Here is a 22,923-nt window from a genome sequence, read left to right as displayed (position 1 = left end):
GAGAGAAATTTCTGGGGGCAGCCCTGCCTCTGTGGCACTTGCACAGACTGAAGTGAAGGTCATTCTGATACGGGGCAAGCTGTGGGTCTTTTGAGTGGGTTGAGGTGCTGGATTCACCACTCAAGCCAAAGCCTATGGGTTGCTTTCTAGTGCATTAATACACTCTATACTAAGACAGAAGAATCATAAGAAATGTGAAGAAAATAAGTCAAAATATCTAAAAGGCATCACTTTAAAACTATTCTGCTGCAAAAGTTAGTAAACATATTAATACTCAAAAATGTCAACTATCTTCTGGAAAGTTTAAATTTAAGCCCTGAAGTGTAAAACAGTAGGATTTTAGTCTTGCTTTAAATGTAGATTTCACAACCATGGTGTTGTTACTATTGCCTCCATCATATTTTTGTGAGCATAAACAGAAACATCCCAGTGTACCTCTTCTTTTACAGATGCTGACAGGCAAGACTCAATTAACCTATTTTTGGGAGTATTCCAGCCTGCAGAAGGAAAACCTCATCTTTGGGAGCTTCCTACAGACTTTTACTTGCATCACAAGAACACTATGAGTCTTTCACAGACCAGGCGAAGGTATTTTGTAGTTCCCTATTATCACTCACTTTCATAACACATGTTCAAAATTTAAAAACTTTTACATTGATTTTGAACAGCTGTCTCAAAAATACGTTTTGCTTTGCAAAATAAGCAGGTAAATTACTCTGCCTTGCAAACGTGGGTTATTTGAAACAAATACATCACTGCCATATTTTAAACATTTGTAAAAGCATTAATTATCACAGTCTTCTTTTATGAAATGTCTGACATTTTGTTTTAATGAAATGCGTCCATCTGATGGAAAAGGACAAATTAAAAAGCTGGAATTTCATATGAATGAAGCTTGCAGTGTGAAATATCTGCTATTTTATTGAAGTTCAGTTACCAGCATTTCATTAATCTGTAGGCTAAAGTATTTCTGTTCAATTTCAGCCAGTCATATTTATTGATGTAGCAATGTATTTGAAATACTGTGATTAGCATTCAGTTTTTACTGGGACACAACCAGTTCTCAGGAGTGCATGCTCAGAAAATGTAGACCAAGAAATGTACATTTCTATTTCTTACCCACCTCCAGACCCCATCCCAATCTAGTCCAATTTGAAGATTGTATCAGTCCAGTTTTATCTGTCACCCCATTTGTGCATTGTAGTTTATAAGCAGTAATAAAGCTGAAGTTGTTGATATGAGAGATGATTTTTGAGGACAATAACTTCAGCATATTGAATGACTCTGTTTCGAATTGTAATGACTGACCTCCTCTCTACATTATACAAATTTTACAAGAACAGGTGGTATTGGAAACTTTCTACAGAGACCCTTTCAAAGCTGCTACTGGTGCTTCACCTGATTTTTGTTAGCTGTTCCAAGGTTATTTTGATCCTGCCTACTTGTCCATCCTTGTGTGGGCTTGGTCACTTCAGTTGTTGGATTTGAAATTCTGCTTTAGATTTTTTTCTGGAGAAGATTCAGGTCCCTTAAAAAAAATCCATATAGCTACTTGTTTCATCTTAACGCTACACATCAGGTCATCCTGCGTCCAAAAGAACTGTTTCTAAATTACCATTTTCTATTGTATTTCATCTGTTTTCATAAGCAGCATTACATAAGAACATAATAATGGCCATACTCGGTCAGACCAATTGTGCATCTAGCCCAGTATCCTGTCTTTTGACAGTGGCCGGTGCCAGATGCTTCAGAGGAAGTGAACAGAACAGAGCAATTATCGAGTGATCCATCTCCTCTCATCCAGCTTCTGGTAGTCAGAGGTTTAGGGACACCTAGAGCATGAAGTTGCATCCCTGACCATCTTGGCTAATAGCCGTTGATGGACCTATCCTCCATGAACTTGTTTAATTCTTTTTTAAACCCAGTTATACTTTGGGCCTTCACAACATTCCCTGGCTTTGTCTCTTGAGGGTTTTTTTTTATGCTTGTTTTAGCCTTTTATTTTATTTAAAGTGAATTTTGTAATGTGGTATTACACCACTGGGGGTTTGGCTTTGACGGCTACAGTTTCAAGCTTAACAGAGTGAAAGTCACCTCTGCTACTTGCTTCAGATTTAGGGTCTCTAGGAACACATAAAGACCAAGGGTAGTGACCACACATCCATTCACAAGTACAAGTTTTACAAGTTTTATTAAAGTTACAATTAGTTATGAATACCCAAGCATATAGAAATTCTATACAGACCTATGCAAAAGTTACAAATATAGTTATACTCTCATCCCTAACAATAGTGTTGGGGTCTGATGGGTTACTCATGGATTGATTATCAGTAGAGGGATGGTTCCTGCTGGAGTTTCCCATAGGGAGAGCTCAATTTTCCTAATCTAGGCACTCTCTTTTTATAGTGTGATTCTGACTATACCTCATTAGCATTTCTGTACATAGTGCACCCTGCGGTTAGGGCATGTGTTAGATTACCGGGTATCTTGTAAGCAAAAAATTACTCTTACTGTTAATTTTTCACAATATCACCCATTGGTACATCTTTTCCTGTAATCTTAGGGCATCGGGTTATTCTTCGGTCACTTACTTATGTCAGCATTTCTGATCTCCAAGGCCTAAAATAGCTAATCTAAAATCTTGCAGGCCTTAGCCTACAGGTTCTTGCGTTTCAGCTTGTCTTGCTTATATCTAACACATGGTTCCTCTAAATATTGATCAGTCTTATACCTCTCTACTCCTATGAATTAACTCTATTTAACATATAATGATTATATATGACGTAACATGTTAGTCAATCACAACATCACACAATAAATGAACAATAAACTAAAATAATTGGCTACATCATTCATATCAGCCATGCAGCCAACCTCCAGTTAGTCTGGGCACATAAAATATGTGCAACTTCTTTCTTCACTTTATTGTCCACTTATCCTGAACTTTTCTGTGTGGTAAAGTAAATTCAACTAATGTGTTGCAAAGGTGATTTCTCAAATGAATGTCCCAGTCTCCCTTTAATCCATTATCTTGTTTATTTCAAAAGCTGTCTTATCTACACACACACACACACGTACACACACACACACACGTACACACACACACACACGTACACACACACATATACGTACATGTTAACTGTTCTTGGTAGGGGTGTGTGTGTGTGTGTGTATATATATATATACACACACACACACATACACACACATTCTTCTGGTCAGAATTTGTCATTTTTAGTTTTTCTGATTAGAGTTCATAATATACAGGCAAAATTGTTTCATGTGGAAATAATGCCTTCTGAGTACAGTAGATACTGTAGATAACTGAGATATAGATATATATTTCTATATCGTCAGTCTCTTGTCTATCTGTTTGCTTATGCCAGATTAAATTGTGATCTCTTAAGAAGACACAATCAGATGTATTTGTACAGCACCAAGGAAACTGGGGCTGTGACTGTGTACAAACAGAATTTGAGTCAGGAAGGGGTTAATATGCGATTGTGGGCCAAATCAACCCCACCCATGATACCAGAAGCATGCATCAAGCGTCAAGGAAGGAGCTAAAAGGGGCGAGCCCCTGTCAGTTGAAGGCTGGTTTAGACCTTCAGCTCTCTTACTGCGGAAGAGAAGCTGGGCTGGAGCCAGGAACTGAGGAAGACTGTGGCTTATCAGAGCTCCCACAATGGAAGATAGGCTTGGTCCAAGATGATTGCCATGTTTGGCTATCAACAATTGACTTAAACTTGCATGGAATCATTTGTTTGCTTGGTACACTGCAGAACCTGGGAGGTGCAAAGAGCCCAAAAGGCACAGTGTTGTCAGATGCTACCGGTATGGTGCTCTGCTTTCTCCTATGTTGATATCACTTGGCTGCGTGCGTGTGTTCCCTCTGTGTGCTGCCCCAGCTCTGCGCAGATAACTGACCCAGCAGACCCGAAGAGAACCCCCAATAACCAGAGTCTAGTAAGATGCAAAGTCATGTCGACTAGGTTTATTGCGACCTTGGACACAATTGCAGTTCCCTGTAGGTTTCTTAGCCTAACTCAGGGCATACTATGAGAAAGTGCCTCTTGGCAATGGACCCGGCTCAGTGGCGGGACTTTCCACTGCCCCCTCGGCCGGACAAAGATATCCACTCAGGGATGCATTCTTATACACCGATACAAACAAGTTACACATCACTTCTGACGTATTGAGGTGCAGCCCCTCTACGCAGCAAGGTACAACCCCTCTACGTAATCAGGTGCTGCCTCTCACCTTGTACATGTTGGTTCGAACAAAACAACTCTATCCATCATTTTACTCTTTTGCCCCTGTCATTGGGATGGGTCGGCCTGTTCCATGTTATCTGTGGAATGTTCCAATATGGTGTGTGTTCTAATATCTGGTGTTCAGTACCTTTTAGGTATGTCTCTTTTTGCAGCATCAGCCCTTTCCTTGCCAGCGTCTGTGAGCAGGGCCTGCCTCTGGCTCACAGCTTAACTTTGCTTTATGTTAGCAAAGTCTTGACCATTTCTTTAGTTCAGGCCTCAGGCCTCGTACTGGGCCTTTATTAGGGCCTTCACTTACTACACACAGAAGAGTTGTTTTGTTTTGTCAATTTTCGACTTTGGATACTGCAGAAATAGTGGAAATGTTTTGTACCCTAACTGGAGCACTAAATCTGCTCGACCTGGAACGTGGTGGAGGCTGGGCAGATCAGCGGAAGGCTTGGAGGGAAGTAGAGTTAGTCATTGCTGCACCACACCACAACATAAGTGGGTGTATAGGGAGGGCAGGCAGCCGCAGGGGTTCCAGTCATGACTGGGGCCCTTGGCCACTATGACAATAAAATAAAAATGATGAAAAATACTATGTTTGGGGCCAGGGGAAGAGAGGGGAAAAAGTAACTTGCTGCAACAGAAACTTCTTTCCACTTCCCAGGCCTTTCTCCTCTTTCATTCAGAAAGAAAATATTTCATGAGTGGTATACACTTCCTCTTGAATTCATGGAGAGAGAACAAAATGGAAGGAGTCTGGAATCCTGGAAATTGGGCTCTTCCCCTGACACCCAGCTCATCCTCAGTGCCAGCAGCAAGACAGTGCTTCGGTGAGATCAGCTCTTGGACAAAGAACAGCTGACTGAAGCTGAACCCAAGAAAAACAGAGGTGATGCTGGTGGCCAGAGGAAAGTATTTTGAAGAGCTTACAGCCACAGTGCAGTCTTTGTTTGTTGAAGATCTACAACCACAATTGGTCATGTCAGTCTATAGTCTAGGAGTTCTCTTGAATTCTTCTGACACTAAGTTCTCACATAGAAAGCATTTCTCACAGATGCTGCTATCTTCCCTTGGCAAGGAAACTCCATTCGATTCTGGCAGATGAAGTTCTGGCCTTTAGTTATTCATGCCTTCGTCACCTCTCAACTGGATTACAGCAATGCAGTGTGCCCTGTCATGAGGGCTTTAGCACTTAGGAAATTCCAGCTAGTTCATAACACTGCAGTTCATCTCCTCAGCAACACACACTACCATGAGCATAGTCCTCAGGTCTTTATATTGTCTTATCATAGAATTTTGAATCATGTTCAAGGTCTTTGTCCTTATCTTCAAAGCACTCTATGGCCTGGGGCTGTGATACCTAAAAGGCCGTGGCCAACAATTATGCTTCTCTGGTGCAATGGAACTCTCAAAAATAAAAGTAAAGCTTGTCTGTCCAGGAGACAGAACTTTCTCCGAGTGCAGTCTGGGACTGTGGAGGAACTAATGACTGTCATGAACCTCACCACTTTCCGCTACAAATGCAAGGCACCTTTCTTTGACCGTGCCTTCTCTAACATATAAAAGGTATATTTATATTTTTTTTAAAGAGAGAGAGAAAAAAAATAACATACACCCTACCAAAACAAGACACTTCACTGCACACACTTCTGCTTCGGGGGAGAGGATGAGAGAACAAATGTGATGGATGTGTTCACGTTGTTTAGTGCATACCTGGAAGGCTCTCAGATACTACTGCAATAAGCGTGGTATAAAAATCTATATGACAGGGATCTGGGTAGCGGAACTCCCACAGTGAGTGTACTGCTGATCACTGAATTAGCCTAGGTAGGATCTGATCTTTAATATTTAGGATCACATGGTGTCTCAAATAAAAGCCATAAAGATAACTCTTTTTTTTCCTTCCAGGAATGGTGTCGGTATAATTTAGAAAAAAAATTACAGATATAATTATGAGGAAAAGATGGAAACGTAAATATGAATAGCTGAAAGAAAAAGCAAGCTTCATTTATGCTTCATTTTGTTTTCCAGTAGGTTGTTTTTCATTCAGTGAGAGCGGCTAGAGCACTTTCTTTGTTGTTAAATATTCCAGTAATGAAGCACTCTGTTAATCATACAGATCTAAGAATCAGATCTCCTGTCAGTTTCTTTTTAAGAATATCAATGCTCCTGTCAGGAAGCCAGCTTATTTTGTATTTTTCACAAAACTTTGCAAATTGTCAAAGTTTGTCAAATGTTTATTGATAAATATTATTGCTGATCTCCACACTCCATACTCTCTCTTCAAATTTTAAAACCTTAATGTTAACATTATTTAAAAAAAAAAAAAGGACCAGAAAGATGTTAACCAGTAAGCGTATCTGATAGTTTTGCATTGTTATAATCATTGTTTTCTCAGACACCCTCTCTACATGCTTCTTTTGATCTCCCTCCATGCATTATGTCTTAGGCGCCAATCCTGCAACTGCTTCCAAACAGTTGGACACCTGAAGTAAATGTAGCTCTGTGCAGACAAACTGCTGCACCTGCATAGAGCCCCACTGACTTTAGGGGTCTGTCCACAAAGGTGCAGTTGCACGACTGGGAACTGTTGAACTTCTTAGGCCAGTGATGGTTCTTTCCTTTCTCTCACCCCTGCAGTATAAACCACCATGCACAATTAGGTCACTGTACAGTGTATAAAAAGTGGTGTGCATGTTTTTAGATGTGATAGTAGATTGAATGTTTATTTTCTATAGAAAATATTATAATAAAGTCAATTCCATGTGTGAATTTCCTCCCTCCCACAGCTATACCTACTGGTGGACACGAGGTGTATTAAATCATTTACCACTGCCTTATGATGAGGGTAAGTACTCTGTGTTCTTTTTGTTTTTGAGAATATTTTTGAAAAATACTGATTATTTTAATTCAGCCATTGAATGGTTTGCATCTGTTCCTTTAATCACAAATTAACAAACTGATGATAAAAGCTGTGCAGTTATAAAACTGACAGGTATTTCCTTCTCAATAAGCTGTGGGTTTCACTATCATATATGAGATGCCTGCATCACGCCTGCCAAATGTCCATCAATTGTTGAGCCAGATATTGGGAATGTGGTGCTTATTGTAGACTTGTGAATGACTTTGGCTTCTATAAGTTCACATGCAGGGAAGCATTTTAAATAGTTTTTTGTCTTATGTGGCTTGAAGTATTGTAAATTGGTAACGCACAAGAATAGTCTAGCCCAGGGGCGGGCAGACTTTTTGGCCTGAGGGCTGCATCGGGTTTCGGAAATTGTATGGAGGGCTAGTTGGGGCAGAGTTGTGGCATGGCGTGGCCTGGCCCCCACCTCCTGTCTGCCCCCCAGGGACTCCGGCCCCATCCAACCCCCCCCTGTTCCCTGACCGCCTGTGGATCCCTGTCGCCCCATCCAACCTCTCCTCTCATTCCTGCCGGCCCCCCCCGGGACCCCTGCCCCATCCAACCACCCCTTATCCCTGTCCCCTGACTGCCCCCTGCCGCCCCATCCAACCCCCTCTCCTTCCTGACTGCTCCCCGGGACCCCTGCCCCCATTCAATCCCTTATTCCCTGCCCCCGATCACCACCCCGATCTCCCCTGGTTTCAAACCCCCCCCCCCGCCCCCTTACCATGCTGCCTGGAGCACTGGTGGCTGGAGGCGCTACAGCCACGTCGCCCAGCTGGAGCCAGGCCACACAGCACAGAGACCGGGTCAGGCTGGGCTCTGCGGGTACGCTGCCCCAGGAGCTCAGAGCCCTGCCGCCCAGAGCATTGCCTTGGCGACCGAACGAGCGAGCTGAGGCTGCAGGGGAGGGAGGACGGTGGGGGGCGGGGACGAGACTCCCAGGCCAGGAGCTCGGGGGCCAGGCAGGACGGTCTCACGGGCTGGATGTGGCCCACAGGCTGTAGTTTGCCCACCCCTGATCTAGCCGATAGTTCAAATACACTTTGAAGACACATCACCACTTCTCCAGCTGGGAGACTGTTCGAATCGGAAATGTAAATGTAAAAGGGAATCCAATTAACTAGTTAACTTTTATAATGTATCCCCTCAAATATATATGTCTTGTTTTTAGATCATATTTCTTGTGCTATAGAAAAAACATATGGAAGTGTATCTGGTTAAATTATTACAGGAATATGCAAATAGATTTTTTTCCAAATGTGCTAATGATTAGCAATAGAACATATTGTCTTTTTTTCAGTGACATGCACTGAAAACAGAAGGAAGTTGATAGTGAAGAAATTTCACAAATATGAAGAAGAGATTGATATTCACAACGAGTTCTTTCGGCCATATGAATTAAGCAGTTTTGATGACACCTTTTGCTTGGCAATGACCAATTCTATACGGTATGTTTTGTGGTGTTATAAACAAAATAATTTAGATTTCACAATTCTAATACATAACCTGAAACTTACTTTAGTGCAGGGGTTCTTAGCCTTTTTGAATCTTGCCCCACTTTAGTATTTGTTGTTACTTGGAGCCATCACCATCCCTTTACAATAGTGGGAAGGATACTGTTAGGTAGTGTTGCTAATGCATTTGTACAGGAGATACCAGGCAAATTACTCAAAATACAAATCAAATGGTAGTGTAAAAACACACCTTACCTGTATTAGTGCTGCTGATGTTAGTCAGTGAGACATCTGAGTAAGTGGCATTGCAACCTGACACGCAGGTCACAACACCGCTCAAATTTGGACCGGCTGCCCCTCTATCTAGTGATGGAGGGTGGCTGAGCCAGATTTAAGTGAATGGCATTGCAGCCTGGCACTTGGCCCCCACACTTTTACTATAATTTCTGAATTATTAGAAGGTTCACTGTCCTCCTATCCCAAAAATTTGATGTGCCACCCCAGTTGAGAATTTCTGGTTTAGAGCTTTATTCAGCTGGAAAGAGGACATTTTTTAGGTAATGTAGACTACTTCATTTGGATTCATGCAGTTTTGTCTACACAGTGCCATAGTCCAGACTACAGGGTGTGAATTATAGACTGTTCTAACCTGTTGCTCTCTAACAGCCTCATGTAGACACCTAGATTCTGCTGGCACGAACTAAAAGGTACCTAGTTCATTTTGAGGTAGTCCCATTTAAAACAGGACTACGTTAACATGAACTAGGTACCTTTTGTGCATGCCAGCAATGTGTATGTGGGGCCTGTAGAATGCAGCATGTTAGAGTGCTCTGCAAGTCACACACTCATAGTCTGAACTGCAGCGCCATATAGACAAGCCCATCCTAATTCTAAATTAGGAGAAAAATTATGTCTCTGTTCAGATATGTTCTGTTTTTATCTCAAGATCATGTGCGCTTGGAGTTGATTAAAACAATCAGCTAGAGTGTTTTCCGGCTGGCAGCCGTAACACCTTGGATCATGCCAGCTGAGTATTTTAAAAAATATTTTTAGCATGCATGCTTTGGCTAATGGCTTTTGTGGGAATGATATCTAAAATGGCCATTTGAAGTAATCTGAGAGTCATGAACACCATCATGAAAATAACATTGTTGAGTCACCATTAGCCCAACCCTACTTCACAAGTGACAACTCTGTGCATAGTCATGTTTTGTGAGTCTGCGTGGTACAACTGAAGGCTTCTTACATCTCTTTGGATTTTAATTTTTACATGACAGTTTGTGACCTGTAATCAAAGTTTAACCTAGACAGTCCTTTTTAATTCATGACAACAATTTTTAAATTCAGAACTAAATGTTACAGTTTCCCTTATCTCTTGTAGATGTGAAGAATTTTCAACAAAACCTGACAAAATATAATTTCAGAAGCATATTTCACATGTTGAGCTTTATTTTATGGCTGATTTCCTCCCCTCTTTCAGAGATTTCATGCCCAAGAATGTTGGAATTGATCCAAGTCCATTTACAGTGCGGAAACCTGATGAAACTGGAAAATCAGTGGTGGGGTAAGATTTGCATATAAAATATGAAATTTAAGATAGTGTACTGGCATAATAACATCAACATTGTCGAGTACAATGCAGTTAACAACAAAATGCATAATTACTTAGTTCAAGATGAGCAATGACTTGAAGGGGACACACAAGCCATACATGGCTCTTGAGTTGAGGCATAAGGCTAAAACCCTAGTACCTACCTGTACTCAGAGAGTATAAGGGATCCAAGGCCTATTTGCAGTAAATGGAAAGATTCTTACGGATTTCAGTGGACTTTGAATTAGGTCTCAAATATATTTATTATAGAATCAGTAGCATCTTGTATTACTGTGTATTGCCCTGTGTATGCCAGACAAACAATCTACGAAATCACTTATGTGAGAGTATACATTAAAACATAGTTCAGATTAGGCATAGTTTAGAAGAATAGTGAACATTTTCTGGCATGTGCAGCAAACATTAATTTGCATCTAAAGCAACTTTGTAAATAACGGTCTTCTTCCGAAACTAAATCTAAAGAAAATGGTGTTGATGGGTTAAAAAGAAAATATATGGTATCCTTGTGCTAACAACATTCTTTTTAGAAGAAATAGAGATAAGGGAAACTATAGAATAAAAAAGTCCAATACATTCAGAATCACAATGTCGACTGAATTAGTGAATACAGAAAAGAATGCACAAAAATTACAAAGTGCTATAGTTATAGCTAAGGTTGTAGGAAAAAGCAGATGTTACATGAGATGCACTATATTACAGCATTCCATCAATAATATAACATTTTCTAATAAATATGTACGATCTATAGCTTAGTGAATGTGTTTGCAGTATGATTTAAGTATAATAAATATTTAAATGTGTAATAAGTTGCTAAAAAGAAAGTCAGCTGATAGTCATGAGTAGTTTAAGAATGTGACATCAGAAATTAAAGTTAGAATTGCTTTCAGTGTTCTAATATAAAATTAAAAGACCATCTGAAGATCTGGTCTGAATGTTTATCATAAAAAGAGTATCACCATTCTTCAAGTAACTGTGCATGTGCATTCCTTTCTTGGTGGTTTGTGCACGCACTCCACTTACAGTTGTAAGAAATTTTTCCCTCAGTGGTATCCACTGGGATGGCTCAGGTGCCCTCTGTTGCCGTGTGCCACTGCGTGCTGGTATAAATGGCCCAGCCACCTACAAGATTCCACAACTTCCTCTTTCTGCCACGTGACAGTAGTTGGAATTGCTTAGTGCTCTGAGTGTGCTTGTTGTAAATTAGTTGTAGATAGTTTACTAGTTGATTAATACTTAGTTAATAGTGTAGATAGGATAAGTTTCTTTCTCAGTACCCAGTTTGGGGGTTTTCCATTTCTTGGCACCAAGGGATGCCTTGGTCACCGGGCTTCACACCCTGTATCTTTTGCACTAGGCCAATGACAATGAGTGATTCACATTCAAGCTTCTTAAAATGTTTAGGGATAGCCCATACTCAGAATTGTTATCAGATTTGTAAATACTTTAAGCCCAGGACAGGAAAGACACAGAAGCCAGGTTAAAGTTTTTGCTCAAGAAAGTGTTCCTGAGACCTCTGTCAGAGCCTGGCCATTCAAACTCAGCTCCTAGTGCCTCAGCATCGATTGGGGTGTGCCTCCTATGTCACCTGAAATTCAGTATCGTGTACCTTCCCCAATAAGCAGACTGTCAAGAGAGGAAGGTCTCCAGCACTGAAGTCCTCTAGGCATGGGAATAAGTAAAGTGCAGCCAAAACCAAGCAGTCCTTTTCTCTGCAGAAGCCAGCCCCCTTGACTCCAGCACCAAGGCAGGTACCTTTGAGTCCAGCTCACTGAAGGTGGCTTTCTTAGTAGCTATCACTTCAGCCTGGAGGATGGCTGAACTTCGTGCTTGGATATCTAAAGCACCTTATATAATCTTCTTCAAGGACAAAATATACTTGTACCCTCATCTGAGATTTCTCTCTAGAGTTTCATTTTCATAGAGACCTGTTAGTTTACTAACCTACATTTTACACAAAACCACATGCCAATAGAGAGAAGCAACACCTCCACTCTTAGATGTTTTGGTATTTTAAGACAGGACTAAACAGTTCAGTTTGTCAACTCAACTATTTGTGGCCATTGCAGACAGAATGAAGGACCTCCCAATCTCTTCACAAAGAATTTTCTTGGATAACTTCTTACATTCATGTATGTTACAGTTTGGCAGGCATTTCCCTGCTGAGCAAAGTGATGGTACATTCCACAAGATTGCAAGGGTTCTCCATGGCATTCTTTGCACAAGTTCCTATCCAAGTAATTTGTAGAATGGTGACTTGATCTTCAGTCCACACCTTTGCGTCCTGTTATTGCCATCACTCAGTACTCTAGAGATGATGCTAAATTTGGACAAGTTGTACACCAGTCTGTGTACATGAACTCAGATGCCTCCTTGTACTGTACCACTTGTGACTCACCAAAAGTGGAATGCACATGTGCAATCACGCGAAGAAGAAAAATGGTTATTAACATTCTGTAACTGTTCTTCAAAATGTGATGTACATGTCCATTCCACAACCCGCCCTCGTATCCCTCTGCATTGGAGTTGTCCAGCAAGAAGAAACTGAGGAGGCTTGGGGATGGCTGAGCCCTTTATACCAGCATGCAATGGTGTGCGGCAACAAAGGGTACTCAAGCCACCCTGAGGGGTACCACTGAGGGGGGAAATTTCTGATGACTTTTTGAGAGGTGTGCACACACCACCAGGAGTGGAAGGGCCAAAGAACAACAGTTATGGAAGGTTAGTAACCTTTTGGTTTTTTTGTAGTCCTAAAAAAGCCATTGATGTAGATAATTTGCTATATCGGTAATGCTATGACTGCATGATGTTACATTAACTTTTGAGGTATCTGCTTTTTTGGAAATTTTTTCTGGAAATTTTTAGAAACAATATAATATATTATATTTAAATATACTGAACCTGCAACATAGTTGTGCTTTCATAAAAGTTCAGGAATGGTGTTTACTTTTTTTTTCTTTCTTCAGCAGCAGCTAAAAGCTGAATAGAGGTGATTATTGTGGATGTATTTCTAAAAATTACCTGAGTTTGATATTTTATGTTGTAAATTCTTTCTTCCAAAGTCTACAAAGCATTAGGTGAATTGAGCTACTGTATGTGATTTTTGTTTTGTATGATGGTGCAGCAGTAGCTGTGCCATAGTTAAGGTTGTATTAAAGTACCATTTTAACAGGAGCATTAACCCTTTATTTTGTAAAAATCTCATAGAAATGGCAAAAACTAAAGCATAGAATATAGATTTAGAGTACAATTTAATTACTCTTGGAAATAATTTTTAAAATGTGAAAGAATTACTCTTTGGTTTTTGTCCCTATTGGATTGTATCACTTTCCTTTGTACTCCTTTTGCAAGAAATCTTAACATCTGGGACCTTTCCTCTGTCCATGTTGTGGCTTCTCATGTGCCAATTCTTAGAATATCAGTTATCTATTAGTGTGTGCCTGTATAGCATTTTAACCACAACAGAAAATATGTGCTCCAAGCTAACCCCACCAAATATACACAAATGCAAGAAGCCTGGGAAACAAGCAGGGAGAACTGGAAGTCCTGGCACAGTCAGGGAACTATGATGTGATTGGAATAACAGAGACTTTGTGGGATAACTCACATGACTGGAGTACTGTCATGGATGGATATAAACTGTTCAGGAAGGACAGGCAGGGCAGAAAAGGTGGGGGAGTTGCGTTGTATGTAAGAGAGGAGTATGACTGCTCAGAGCTCCGGTATGAAACTGCAGAAAAACCTGGGAGTCTCTGGATAAAGTTGAGAAGTGTGAGCAACAAGGGTGATGTCGTGGTTTGAGTCTGCTATAGACCACCAGACCAGGGGGATGAGGTGGACGAGGCTTTCTTCTGGCAACTAGCAGAAGTTGCTAGATCGCAGGCCCTGGTTCTCATGGGAGACTTTAATCACCCTGATGTCTGCTGGGAGAGCAATACAGCGGTGCATAGACAATCCAGGAAATTTTTGGAAAGTGTAGGGGACAATTTCCTGGTGCAAATCCTGGAGGAACCAACTAGGGGCAGAGCTTTTCTTGACCTGCTGCTCACAAACAGGAAAGAATTAGTAGGGGAAGCAAAAGTGGATGGGAACCTGGGAGGCAGTGACCATGAGATGGTCGAGTTCAGGATCCTGACACAAGGAAGAAAGGAGAGCAGCAGAATACGGACCCTGGACTTCAGAAAAGCAGACTTTGACTCCCTCAGGGAACAGATGGGCAGGATCCCCTGGGAGAATAACATGAAGGGCAAAGGGGTCCAGGAGAGCTGGCTGTATTTTAAAGAATCCTTATTGAGGTTGCAGGAACAAACCATCCCGATGTGTAGAAAGAATAGTAAATATGGCAGGCAACCAGCTTGGCTAAACAGTGAAATCCTTGCTGATCTTAAACGCAAAAAAGAAGCTTACAAGAAGTGGAAGATTGGACAAATGACCAGGGAGGAGTATAAAAATATTGCTCAGGCATGCAGGAGTGAAATCAGGAAGGCCAAATCACACTTGGAGTTGCAGTTAGCAAGAGATGTTAAGAGTAACAAGAAGGGTTTCTTCAAGTATGTTAGCAAGAAGAAGAAAGTCAAGGAAAGTGTGGGCCCCTTACTGAATGAGGGAGGCAACCTAGTGACCGAGGATGTGGAAAAAGCTAATGTACTCAATGATTTTTTTGCCTCTGTCTTCACACACAAGGTCAGCTCCCAGATTGCTGCACTGGGCAGTACAGCATGGGGAGAAGGTGACCAGCCCTCTGTGGAGAAAGAAGTGGTTCGGGACTATTTAGAAAAACTGGATGTGCACAAGTCCATGGGGCCAGATGCGCTGCATCCGAGGGTGCTAAAGGAGTTGGCGGGTGAGATTGCAGAGCCATTAGCCATTATTTTTGAAAACTCATGGCAATCCGGGGAGGTCCCAGATGACTGGAAAAAGGCTAATGTAGTACCCATCTTTAAAAAAGGGAAGAAGGAGGATCCGGGGAACTACAGGCCAGTCAAACTCACCTCAGTCCCTGGAAAAATCATGGAGCAGGTCCTCAAGGAATCAATTATGAAACATTTAGAGGAGAGGAAAGTGATCAGGAATAGTCAGCATGGATTCACGAAGGGGAAGTCGTGCCTGACTAACCTAATTGCCTTCTATGAGGAGATAACTGGCTCTGTGGATGAGGGGAAAGCAGTGGATGTGTTATTCCTTGACTTTAGCAAAGCTTTTGATACGGTCTCCCACGGTATTCTTGCTGCCAAGTTAAAGAAGTATGGGCTGGATGAATGGACTGTAAGGTGGATAGAAAGCTGGCTAGATCGTCGGGCTCAACAGCTAGTGATCAATGGCTCCATGTCTAGTTGGCAGCCGGTTTCAAGCGGAGTGCCCCAAGGGTCGGTCCTGGGGCCGGTTTTGTTTAATATCTTTATTAATGATCTGGAGGATGGTGTGGACTGCACTCTCAGCAAGTTTGCAGATGACACTAAACTGGGAGGCGTGGTAGATACACTAGAGGGTAGGGATCGGATACAGAGGGACCTAGACAAATTAGAGGATTGGGCCAAAAAAAAAACCTGATGAGGTTCAACAAGGACAAGTGCAGAGTCCTGCACTTAGGATGGAAGAATCCCATGCACTGCTACAGACTAGGGACCGAATGGCTAGGTAGCAGTTCTGCAGAAAAGGACCTAGGGGTCACAGTGGACGAGAAGCTGGATATGAGTCAACAGTGTGCTCTTGTTGCCAAGAAGGTTAACGGCATTTTGGGCTGTATAAGTAGGGGCATTGCCAGCAGATCGAGGAACGTGATCGTTCCCCTTTATTTGACATTGGTGAGGCCTCATCTGGAATGCTGTGTCCAGTTTTGGGCCCCACACTACAAGAAGGATTTGGAAAAATTGGAAAGAGTCCAGCGGAGGGCAACAAAAACTGATTAGGGGTCTGGAGCACATGACTTATGAGGAGAGGCTGAGGGAACTGCAGAAGAGAAGAATGAGGGGGGGATTTGATAGCAGCCTTCAACTACCTGAAGGGGGGTTCCAAAGAGGATGGAGCTCGGCTGTTCACAGTGGTGGCAGATGACAGAACAAGGAGCAATGGTCTCAAGTTGCAGTGGGGGAGGTCCAGGTTGGATATCAGGAAAAACTATTTCACTAGGAGGGTGGTGAAACACTGGAATGCATTACCTAGGGAGGTGGTGGAGTCTCCATCCTTGGAGGTTTTTAAGGCCCAGCTTGACATAGCCCTGGCTGGGATGATTTAGCTGGGAATTGGTCCTGCTTTGAGCAGGGGGTTGGACTAGATGACCTCTTGAGGTCCCTTCCAACTCTGATATTCTATGATTCTATGAAATATGATTTAATGAGAAGTCTACACAAATGCTAATGATGGAGAAAGATTGATCCAAATAGCCCTGTAGTCCAGGAGAAGGTTCCTTGATATGAGAAAGAGGAGACCAGAAGTTCAGATCTCCCCTCTTCTAAGTTCTGTTTAAATTTCCATGCAATTTACTATCCTTATTATTGATTAAAGCAATGAACCCCAACTTAGAAGACAGAAGAGCTGCTGAACAGTATGTACCCTAAACTTAATCAAACTTGTATTCTAACAAAACTTTAACAAGGATCTTGTATGCTTTTGTTTCTGTTATATCAACAGATGAGCAATCTGACTGTCTCACATCCCATGCATTTGGGAAGTTATTCTGTCTTCACACTGCTGAGGTCACTGTAAAGGTTTTGTGTTAGAGTGCTAGTTTGATGAACGTGAGGTTTGTATTGCTTTTTGGTATCTATTGGAGATGGAAGAGAAAAGGCCTTTTGGAGTGTTGTAGTGTGGTACAATATACAATGCTATCAATATGAAGGTGGAAAGGAATGTACAAGTCATTCCCTTAACTTCTTATTTCCATTATTTTAAATTTTTGAAAGGAGGGGGTATGTCCTGCCACAATCTTAACTGCCTCTAAATATAGTTTGTTTGCTAATATTATAGAAAAGTTATTGGAAATAAGACTAAATAGAATGAAATAATTCATTGGGAGTCAGTCAGAGCTGTGGATAGTCACTCTTTGAAAATCAGGCCATTAATTTAGTTCTCTGGCTTCTAAGTATTCAAGTTTGAAAATGGTGACCTTGGGGCCTTCACATTCATATCATTCCCATTATCAGAACTTCAAATATTCTAATCTTTAAGGACATGTTAATTGGCAAAGATAGGAGAGACTGGAAATTGGGGTCTTGACTTAAGATATAAAGCATAAGGATGAAAGGGGAAAAATAATTTCCTGTTCTTTCAAATTAAGGGCCCGATGGGTTACATAATCTAGTAGATTTTGCTCTTTTGCTCTTTCCAATTTTTGTATTAGGCAGTTCCAAGCTAATTTGATTTTCTCTCCTCTCTAAGGTAGTATATGTCAGTGTCCCCAAACAAAGAATACATTGTTCAGACATTTCTCTGAGGTCTCATACTTTTGGCATGGAACACAACTATAGAGCTGCACACAATTAATATGGTTTATTTTCTAAAGGAACAGTGGCTACTGGGTGAAAAAGGCACTTTACTGTACCTTCATTTGATGCAATAGACTTTAACATTTCATTGAGGCATGTCTGAACTGTGTATTGATTTGCCAATCTCCTCCTTGAATTTTTTGTAATGTTACTTTTTAAATCGTTTGACTCTGTATCCAAATATTGATTTGTTTCAAACAGCAGGACAACTTGTTCTGTTTATTTACAAGGATGCATTCTAAGATCTCTGGTCTTCCCAGTTTAAATATCCTCATGAGCTTGTGTGCTTGAACTCTTTGTTTTAAAACATTGGATGAAGTAGAGTATCCTTTTTTGTACTTCTGTTTTCAGTCTCAAAAATCCATTTGCAAAACGCATCATCATTGTATTTTTCCAAGGGGAAAATTACTAGTGGTAGCTATCTACAAGAGGTTATCAGGATGTTAACACTCTACATAGAAATCCCAAGAAGTGATAGTGTGCCGTGTCTGCTATGAGTGACAGACCAGAGTAATTGTATGTTTTTTCCAAAGTGTAGCACTAAATCACCAAGGGTATTACAACAGATCCATGCTTTTGGTTCCATATTTCCAGGGCATTACCGTGTCAGGATGTCCTGAACTTAGTTTAGAGTAAGTGAAACAGCCTTTACCAACTTCCAAGCTATAAGTACCAGCAAATGCTTCTGTTGTTTCTTCCACTTTCTTCATCTGACAGATCTGCACTGAATAACTCCTTTAGCTACCATCCTCTTTGTCCAGGCTTCTGCAGTTCCATTGAGAACCAGGGAGAGTCCCTAAACATTCATATCTTAAAGCTGAATTAAACGGATACCTGATGATTTCCTGGGTCACTTAAAGCTGACATAGACACCTCTGTTGGTGCCACAATTGAGTGTGTGGCTGGGGAAAATGGGGTATGACTGGAGCACTGCTACGCTCCAGTGGTCCCCTGCTAACCACTTGACCCTTTGAGGGCTGTTGTAGCCAGCGGAACTTAGAACAGCTGCAAAACTGCTCTAAATTGCTTTTTGAGACTGGACCTGTGCCCAGTGGTCCAGGGATAAGGAAGCCACAGTAATGGCTTAGAGACTCCTTTACACTCACCTCTTTTTCCCAGACTGTTGCATACACCAAGTGGACAGACCCAAGAATCCAATCCCTTAATGTTTTATTCCCTAGCCTGGAAAGATCCCTTATAAGGTGGCTTCAGATTTCTATATGGAAACAATAAGGAGAAGTTGACATGATCAGAGGAAATGGAGAGGAAGATGTGTTTATCAACAGTGTTCTTTATAAATTGAAATGAGGGAGACACTAGCCATAGCAGGAAATGACCAAAGCTTTTCAAGGATTGTAGCATGAGAAAGTGTGTAGTTAGGAAAAAGTGGATATTGATGGTTAAAAAGAAAGAAATAAAAGACTGGAAAAGGGGGAGAAGGTGAGAAGTCATGGATGACACCAAGGTTGTGAGCCTAGGAACAGGAGAGAGAGTGGAGGTGTCAATGGTGTTGAGGACACAAGGTGATGGAGAGGGAGAAGGAGGAAAGATGATAAACTCAGTTTTGGAGAGACTGGCTCTAAGACAGCTCTAGAACATCCAAAAGAAAATGTCATACAATTAAAGATGTGAGCATGGAGTGCCTAAAGGGAGTTCTCTGATTTGGAGACCAGGGAGAAGGTGGCACGGTTGGGGAGGAGGAAAGTCATTAACACTATCCAGCAGTTTTATGGCTTTGTTTTTAAACTTTCAAGACCTGGGAAGAGAATTTAGGTAGAGAGCCAAAGATAGAGAAGAACTGACAAAGTTTGGTGATGCAAGGATCAATCACGAAAGATACATAAAGTTGTTTAGAAAGAGAAAAAGAAAAAGCAGGGATGAAAAAAGAGACTGAATAGAAAATGGAGGAAGGCTGGCATAGTCATGGAAATGACTTCAGACATTCAGCAGTATGAGAAGAGGTACAGATATAGTGAATACCCAGGGAAAAGAAAAAATAGAGGATTCAAAGGATGGGCAGAGCCCTCAAGAATAGCAGAAGACTTTCAGAAGGTAGAATTTCTCCTTGCACCCTATGCCAGATGAGATGGAAACCAAAATTCAGGAATATACATATGGTATATTTAAAAGTATTTTGTGTTCATTTAATAAATGTGTGCACTGTCTTTCTTCTTTGAATATATAGGAACAAAAGTAATAGAGAAGAAACTGTGCTGCAGCGCAAAACAGCTGCTAGTGCCCCTCCTCCCCCAAGTGAGGAAGCAGTGTCAAGTAGTTCTGAGGATGATTCTGGGACTGACAAAGAAGATGAGGGAGCTGTTTCTCAGCGTTCCACTCCAGTAAAGATGACAGATACAGGCGATAATATAAAAATAACAGAGGTGAGAAAATTGCACTGGCACACATGAAGGGAGACCATCAACTTAAAATACACATTTCTTATGAAAATATTTTGCCTACTGTTACTTGTAACACCTAATGTTACTGACATTAAAAGGGAAAATTATTTTCTCCAGTTTATTTGCTTTACGTATTTGACAGCATTTAGTGAACCTTATTATACACAATTGTCATTTTCTCTGTTCGTTGGAGCCTCTCACAAAACATTAGGGAAGAAAATAACATTTATAAAAAAAAAAAAGAAAATGTGATTCTAAAGCCTTAAAAACTGGAAAGGGATTCGTGGGCAGGAATAGTATCTAACCCTACTTTTAATTCAGGTTTTGAAATTGACTAGATTTCAAGTTGAACGTGTCCCTTTGAGGACTTTATTTGTATCTGAGTTCTGAATTGCCAAGTAGTAACTTAATAGTCTGAGGTGTTGAAAAATGGTTTAATAAAACTAAATTATCTAAACTGCACATTCTGATTTTATCATATAATATTAGTTTTACAGATATGTAAAGTAAGAAAAATGCGGGTTGGGAACTTATTAGAGTTTGATTTAAGGATATTTACTTTATATATTCTGACGTAGACTCATAGACTCATAGACATTAAGGTCAGAAGGGACCATTATGATCATCTGGTCTGACCCCCTGCATGCTGCAGGCCGCAAGACCCTTCCCTGGACTCTACCGTTGAAGTCCCCAATCCTGTGTTTTAGTGACTTCAATCGGCTGAGACCCTCCTGCTAGTGATCCCTGCCCCATGCTGCGGAGGAAGGCGAAAAACCTCCAGAGGCTCAGCCAATCTACCCTGGAGGAAAATTCCTTCCCGACCCCAAATATGGCGATCAGTAATACCCCGAGCATATAGGCAAGAGTCTCTAGCCTGACCCTTGTTGGCCATTATGCTGTTCATGTACCATTGCTTGGTTTTCCTTGGCTACTATGTTTTATCATTAAACCATTCCCTCCATAAACTTATCCAACTTAATCTTAAAACCAGACAGGTCCGTCGCCCCCACCGTTTCCCTCGGAAGGCCGTTCCAATATTTCACCCCTCTGATGGTCAGAAACCTTCGTCTAATTTCAAGCCTAAACTTCCCCCCGGCCAGTTTGTATCCATTCGTTCTCGTGTCCACATTAGTACTAAACTGGAATAATTCCTCTCCCTCCCTTGTATTAATCCCTCTGATATATTTAAAGATAGCAATCATATCCCCCCTCAGCCTTCGCTTTGTCAGACTAAACAACCCAAGCTCCTCTAATCTCTTTTCATACGACAGGTTTTCCATTCCTCTGATCATCTTAGTCGCCCTTCTCTGCACCCGTTCCAGTTTGAGTTCATCTTTTTTAAACATTGGAGACCAGAACTGCACACAGTACTCCAAATGAGGTCTCACCAGCGCCTTATACAACGGAAGCAGGACCTCTCTATCTCTACTAGATATACCTCGCCTAATACATCCCAAGACCGCATTGGCTTTTTTCACCGCCACGTCACATTGCCGACTCATAGTCATCCTGCAGTCCACAAGGACCCCTAGGTCCTTCTCTTCCGTTACTTCTAACCAATGCGTCCCCATCTTGTAACTAAAATTGTTATTATTCGTCCCCAAGTGCATCACCTTACACTTTTTACTATTAAATTTCATCCTATTTCTGATACTCCAATTCACAAGCTCATTCAAGTCTCCCTGCAGAGTATCCCTATCCTCCTCCGAGTTTGCAACTCCTCCCACCTTTGTATCATCCGCAAACTTTATCAGCCCACTCTTGCAATCGGTCCCGAGGTCAGTTATAAATAGATTAAATAAGATGGGTCCCAAAACCGAACCTTGAGGCACTCCACTAGTAACCTCCCTCCAACCCGACAATTCACCCTTTAATACGACCCGCTGCATTCTCCCCATTAACCAATTCCCTATCCACCTCTGGATTTTCATATCGATCCCCATCTTTTTCATTTTAACCAATAGTTCCTCATGGGGTACTGTATCAAACGCTTTACTGAAATCCAGGTATATTAGGTCCACCGCATTTCCCTTATCTAATAAGTCCGTTACTTTCTCAAAGAAGGAGATCAGATTCGTTTGGCACGATCTGCCCTTCGTAAAACCATGCTGTAATTTATCGCATTTGCCATTAACTTCAAGGTCCTCAACTATTTTCTCTTTCAGAATCTTCTCCAGCACCTTGCACACTACTGATGTTAAACTAACAGGCCTATAGTTACCCGGGTCACTTTTTTTCCCTTTCTTGAAAATAGGAACCACATTGGCTATTCTCCAGTCTAACGGGACTACCCCCGAGTTTACAGATTCATTAAATATAGTCGCTAATGGGCCTGCTATTTCCCGCGCCAATTCCTTCAATATTCTCGGATGAAGATCGTCCGGTCCACCCGACTTAGGCCCATTAAGGCGTTCTAGTTTTGTTTCTACCTCGGATGCGGTAATCCCCCATCCCGTATGCCCCTCTGTAACGGTGCTAGTATCCCTAATACCTTCATTGGCCTCATTAAACACCGATGCAAAATATTCATTGAGATATTGCGCCATGCCTAGATTATCTTTAATCTCCTCTCCGGCTATAGTCTTCAGCGGTCCCACTTCTTCTTTCCTTGCTTTCTTCCTATTTATATGGCTGTAAAACCTCTTACTATTACTTTTAATTCCCCTCGCTAAGTCCAACTCTTCCCGGCCTTTGGCCTTTCTCACTCTATCTCTACATTCTCTGACTTCACTAAGGTAAGTTTCCTTACTGATCCCTCCCCTCTTCCACTCTTTGTACGCTTTCTGTTTTTTCCTAATCGCCCCTTT

General features: G+C 41.4%; 1 protein-coding gene across 2 annotated transcripts in view; it reads left to right on the top strand.

Moving 5' to 3' along the window:
- FIG4 (FIG4 phosphoinositide 5-phosphatase) overlaps nt 1-22,923 on the top strand; it is a 165,542-nt gene that overhangs the window by 87,871 nt on the left and 54,748 nt on the right. For both annotated transcript variants that reach the window (XM_054023166.1, XM_054023167.1), the window contains exons 16-20: nt 450-588; nt 7,052-7,110; nt 8,471-8,618; nt 10,105-10,188; nt 19,903-20,098. In XM_054023166.1, coding sequence (XP_053879141.1) covers nt 450-588; nt 7,052-7,110; nt 8,471-8,618; nt 10,105-10,188; nt 19,903-20,098 — 626 coding nt within the window. The remainder of the gene's footprint in view (nt 1-449; nt 589-7,051; nt 7,111-8,470; nt 8,619-10,104; nt 10,189-19,902; nt 20,099-22,923) is intronic.

The sequence above is a fragment of the Malaclemys terrapin genome, chromosome 3 (genome assembly GCF_027887155.1).
Source record: "Malaclemys terrapin pileata isolate rMalTer1 chromosome 3, rMalTer1.hap1, whole genome shotgun sequence".
NCBI classification, from domain to species: Eukaryota; Metazoa; Chordata; order Testudines; family Emydidae; genus Malaclemys; species Malaclemys terrapin.
The sequence above is the reverse complement of the archived record's forward strand: the minus strand, read 5'-3'. Positions and strand labels throughout refer to the sequence as shown.